Raw genomic sequence first — 5,872 nt, 5'->3', positions numbered from 1 at the left:
TTTCACAAAACTGAAGTCAAACCATTCTGTTTATGCTTCAAATTTCTAAATTATACAATACAATTTAGATTAAAAACTGCTCATGTTGCATGTATGCAGCATCTTTGTTTAGATCATGATTAAAATGCAGTGATTGCCTCTCATTTTAAATGGAAAGAGCACAGACAAAGCCTTATTTTGTGTATATGAAGAGATTTCTTTTATTTGTGTTACTTATTTATTTGATTTGGGGCTTGTTTTAAATTTCAATTTAGTTTTGTTATTTACAGTTACATTATATTTAAATTTTATTTAGCAGACGCTTTTATCCAAAGCGACTTACAAATGAGGACAATAGAAGCAATCAAAACCAACAAAAGAGCAATAATATACAAGTGCGATATTAGTATATTATTATAGTGTTATATTTCAATTTCACAAAGAAATGCGCAGCATTTTGTCCAAGCAATAATAAAAGGACACATTTAATTTATAATTTGTCTTAAATCTCATTTTGTTAAAAAATAAATAAATTGTGAATCGAATCGTTAAATCAAAATCGTGAATCGAATCGTGAGTTGAGTGAATCGTTACATCCCTATGAACTAACAATGAAAAGTGCTTCTAAAGCATTTGTTAATTTTAATATTAATTTCAACATTTACTAATATATTATTAAAATCAAAAGTTGTATCTGTTTATATTGTTTAATGGATTTTACATGATTATATTATTTAATGGACTTAACATTTGATATTAACAAAGATTAATGAATACTGTATTTTATTTGTGTATGTATTTCTCATTGTTAGTTTATGTTAGTTAATGTGTTACCCAACTAACAATCAGGGGAAACCATGAAAAAGTGTATGGATTATGTGCGCTCATTAGTGTTGGGCGATATGCTCAATTTTCATATCGTCCTATAGTCAGCCTGTGAGATCGCCGATACACGATATTATCGTGCTAATTTATGTAATTATTTACTTAGTTTCATCGCGGGAAAGTGAACCAACTCCAGCGTAAGGCTAAAAGCAGCCTAAAGTTTTTTATATGACTGAATTTGTATTTAACATGATAACAAATTAAAAGAAACATCGTAAGTTACTAATTATAATGCTTACATTTCCTCAGTTATTCAAAAAGCAGCTACAGAAAATGAGCAAAGAACATTATATTACCAAAGAACATCATCACAAGCTCAGTCTAGCGAGTTATGCACTTTAAAAATACTACCGTTAAAATCAGTGAATATTGTGACGGTTCCCGTTACAATTTGGGTGATTTGTAGCTCCGCCTACGACTCGCCTCAATTTGCAGTCCATTGCCTACACCTACCGCTGTGGTTCAGACGCTCCTTTAAAATCAGATATTAGTAGAGACAAAGGAGTCTTGGACTTGGGATATTGGGTTGTGTTTGGTTTGATTTGTATTGGTTTGAGCACTTTTACATGGCTACAACAGCACATTACACTAGCAGCCAGGCACCCCGCTTTACACACTGATGATGCTGACGTTTTCAGAAATATTATCTTTTTCGTTGTGTTTTGTTCTATTATAGTGATTTACTTTTGAGCTTAATAAAGCCTTTTCCTATTGAGCCTTATGATTTCGTGTGTCCCTCCTTTTGTTGCTACCCTTTGAGCCAGGGGTTGTAACAATATACACTGCATGATGAATAAATCTCTTATACTTACACCGCACGTAGATCTGCACTTTGTTGTTTATAATGAGAGAATTCGCGAGTCAGATTTCAGTCAGCGCGTGCTGAACAACGGAACTCCGCTGTTTCAGTGATGACTCATCTGAACGCCTCTGATTGGCCATTGCATTCATAAACTCAGCATAATTGTGTATGATTGGTTAAAACACGCAATACTGTAAAAACGCGGAAAAAGAAATATAATGCAACCAATAAGCCCTAATATTAATTAGATAGTATTACTAGCCGGATAATAATATTAATAATCGTCTTGCTATTGTCAAAGGCATCAGCCACTGGCGATATCGCTGACTATCGTCGATACACGATGCTATCGTCTATCGGCACAACCCTAGTGCTCATTCGCATAAAGATTTTATGAATATGCTGTATACCTTCCCAGTCAAGCATCTGGAAGAAGTTGTTGGCATTGGTGTCTGTGCTTTGAGGAGAAGGGGAATCCTGCTCGGTCTGTGGCCCTTCAGGCGAACGCTCCGGCTGGGTCGGTTCAGAGGTGTAACAGGCTGTTGAACCAGGCTGACGTGGAAGCTCTGGTTTACCTGATCAACCAGAAAGATTAAGAACAAACATCTCAAGTTAAAACTAATTGGAAATGTGTAACATCATAATGTCGATGAGAAACAAGAACAGGGTATCTGCAGATTTTTAAAATGAAGACCCTTTTAAGACTTAAAATAACTTGAAATTAATTTATGTACCAATGTATGATTGCATATGAAATAAAGGTTGATTTATATTGTATTTGGCATAGACAATACAAATATATTTAAAGAAATGCAATATACAGATTATTGTGACAAAACTAATAAAATCTATATATTGAATGTGTTAAATAATGTTCTTCCTTTGACAGAGTGTAATTAAATTCTAGATATAGTTTATTGTGTAACCAAAATACCATTAATATACCAAAAAAATTACCATAATCCGTTTCTGAATTATAAACAAGCCTAAAATGGACAGGGACTCTTATTTTGAAATGTCTATGCTTTACTTCCAGCTACTCATTCAAAAAGATGAGATAAAATATGCACTCCTAAAACGATCCATAATATAAACACCATAAAGCAAACACTATCATAACTCATCAACAGTGGATCATAAGCAATCGCTTGGCATAAAGGCACAAGTATTCACTGATCTTGGTCTTTATATGTTTAATAATCACATTAGGCTGTATTTCAATTCTTTTGCTATACCATTTAAAATATTTAAGACTCAAACTGACCCTGAGACATTTTAAAACTTTTTAAGGACACGTGATAACCCTGAAAAATCTGAAAAAAAGCAACCAAATAGAGAGAAAACTCACCAAATTTTGTCAGGATCTCTTGCTGTTCATCTCGGCTGGAGAAAAGGATCTTGGGATTGAGTCCTTTCGTGGCAAAATTTTCCCAAGGCGGAGCCTTGTTGCTAGGGCGATCCTGAGGCTCCACCTCCACATTTACATGTACCTGGAAGAGGTCGGGGTATTTCTCTTGGATGTCGCACGCATCGAGATCATACCTGCAAACACACACAGCACCACCATCTTAAAAGAGCATCACATTTTGACATAAAACTGAATGTGAAACTGATATGAGATCATTCTAAGAGTAAAGTGAAACTTACTTTGCAAATCTGACAGTGGAGGCGTTTCTGGGCACAAACCCAGTATGGAATTGAATCTGAAACACCTTCATGGAAGCCATCTACAAAAACCACAACACAGCATGTGTGCAATGAATCGCAATGACTAAGAAGCATTAACAAAATATGAACAATGGGTGGAAAAGGTTTCAAGGGCTTCCAGTGTGAAGATCTGTTGGAAGCAAGCTATAGAATAGAATAGAAAGAATAGATATCCCTGTAGGTGAAATGAGAAAATTTACCAGCCCATTAATATTTCTTATTGTCCAAAAAACACTTTTTATTTTACTATTTTAATGCCATATCAAAGGCTATATTTAGAGCAAAAATAAAAAAATTATACAATAATAAAAAAATCATACAATATGCAATTAAACTTAACATACATTACAACATACCAACTATACTATATAAAACATAATAATAATAAAATATTTCATGGAAATAATTTTATAATTTCTATCAATTATTAAAGATTTTAGAAAGTTTTATATTTTTATTGAGTCGTTTTATATAATATATATTAAAAAAATTATATAAAATGATTATATTAACGACTATGTAACATCTGTGTTAAATAATTGACAAATTCTAGTATTGTTATCATCTATGAAAACGTATTATGCATTGTTTTATTAATAATATATATTAATTATGTGTTTTCCCTGTAAAATGAGTTATCCCCGTTTATCCATTGTATTTTGCGGCAAAACAAAACCTCCTAAACTTGTAATCAATCGAAACAAATCTCACAATCAAACAGCAAAAAAGAAAAAACGTAGTGAACCATCTTAATTTTGTTCCTTATTTTCATTATGGTGGCTTTAAATGGATGGAATTATGACATACGAGGTACAATTTGTAAAAGAGATGAACAATTGTTTTTTGTATTATTTATTTATTTTTAATTTTTAATTGCTCTGGGTTAATTGGGAAGAGACTGAAAATGTAAAAAGTATTACAATATTATAACTACATTCGCTTTTGCAAATAAAAATCGTTTTTAAAAGATGCACAATGGTATATTTGTCTGAGATTTGATTTGCTCAAATTGTCAGTAAGGGTTAAACTGCTGTTCTTACATCGCTGTTTACATCATAATCCATTAATGCCATTTATATCATAATAATGCCATTCCTAATAAAGTTACCGGCCAACTGGTCAGTAACATTTTACTTGCATTTGTTAATTTCTGCTTATAAACACGTACTGGGACAATATTCACAAATATCGGTCACTATGAGTCTTACTTTGGCCTGCAGGCGTCCGCCCAGCGTTGAGCGTGAGTGATAAATCACTATCAGCACGTCTCCCTGCACAGTTATATTCAGAGGAATCTCCGCTCGCCCGTCCTCCATCTTAAAATCCCTGCAGAAATGGCAAAGTTAGTTAGAGATGCACTAGCTATATATATTTTTTTCAATAATGTCCATCAGCAAGGAATCACATGACGTTAAGTTTCATCACAGGGTGACTTACTTCATTCTGTCATATTCCTGTGAAGTGGTTGCGACTCGCTCGTCACCGACGTAAACCTCACAGAACGGCCGACAGCCGTTTCGCTGCTTATTAAAGAGTGGTACGGGAGTCATGGCGACGGAGCGGATGGTAATAGGCTTGCTGTGGGGGATTATGGGCTCTTCTGCCAGCATATCACACATGTATTCAATATACCTACAAACAACAACAGTCATCAGTTAGGACGCTAGGCTCCATATGACTAGTAAGTCAAATCTCAAATAACTGCCATGATAACTTTTGTTCTACCCGCTTAAATGATAGAAGTACTTGCGCTGTCCAATCTATAAAGACTGTGTCTGTTCCCCGAATAGTGAGGTCAAAATAGGCCTGGGCGATAAAACGGTATCGATATTTATCGACGGTACACCATCGATTACAATATAAAAAATGTTCGATATAGAGCATGATATAGGCACGTGCTATGAGTGACACAGACAGCTCACACAAACACGAACACATGCTGAATTGAGTGCTGTGCCTGCCTGTGATGAGGAGATTGTGAATAAAAAAATGAATATTAGTCGAATTTAAAATAAACATTTGCATTTGAATGCAAAAATGGTACAATTGAATGTTAGGAGTGGGTCGGGGAGCGTCATCAGTGGTGCGCGAGATGCGGTGATGATGATGTAAGTGACGTTGCATTTTAATGTTTTGTTAGTCTAGCCCACGAGACGCGCCGCTGCGGTGTTATTCGTTCAAAATATTAGAGAAATATATTAGCTCAATGCGTAGAAGATCTTGATTAGGTTAAAACAGAAACCAAGCCAATTTACACAGAACACATATTCAGCACATTTTTACACGGACAAATATGACTGCTGCACTCATGCAAGAGATGCAAAGAAAGTCATGCAAAGTTAAAACAGTTTTAACGTTTAGAAAACGCGACGCGAATTTGTGAAGGTTTATTTCATTTCACTGCGTCTCATTTGTTTTTAAATGAAATCTGTGTTATGCACGTTTTTATAGACAGTTGAATTGACAGTTTAATGTGCTGCATTATTTTGCTTATTTCGC

General features: G+C 34.5%; 1 protein-coding gene across 4 annotated transcripts in view; it reads right to left on the bottom strand.

Annotated features, from left to right (window-relative positions):
- The window catches only part of LOC107667379 (cyclin-G-associated kinase-like), a 52,918-nt gene that overhangs the window by 11,987 nt on the left and 35,059 nt on the right, over nucleotides 1-5,872 (bottom strand). For all 4 annotated transcript variants that reach the window (XM_016459062.1, XM_016459036.1, XM_016459053.1 and 1 more), the window contains 5 exons: nucleotides 4,811-5,005; nucleotides 4,582-4,699; nucleotides 3,314-3,393; nucleotides 3,015-3,208; nucleotides 2,077-2,241 (listed from right to left, as the gene is read on the bottom strand). In XM_016459062.1, the coding sequence (XP_016314548.1) occupies nucleotides 2,077-2,241; nucleotides 3,015-3,208; nucleotides 3,314-3,393; nucleotides 4,582-4,699; nucleotides 4,811-5,005 (752 nt within the window). The remainder of the gene's footprint in view (nucleotides 1-2,076; nucleotides 2,242-3,014; nucleotides 3,209-3,313; nucleotides 3,394-4,581; nucleotides 4,700-4,810; nucleotides 5,006-5,872) is intronic.

The sequence above is a fragment of the Sinocyclocheilus anshuiensis genome, unplaced genomic scaffold (genome assembly GCF_001515605.1).
Source record: "Sinocyclocheilus anshuiensis isolate Anshui unplaced genomic scaffold, SAMN03320099.WGS_v1.1 scaffold373, whole genome shotgun sequence".
Lineage (NCBI taxonomy): Eukaryota > Metazoa > Chordata > Actinopteri > Cypriniformes > Cyprinidae > Sinocyclocheilus > Sinocyclocheilus anshuiensis.
The sequence above is the reverse complement of the archived record's forward strand: the minus strand, read 5'-3'. Positions and strand labels throughout refer to the sequence as shown.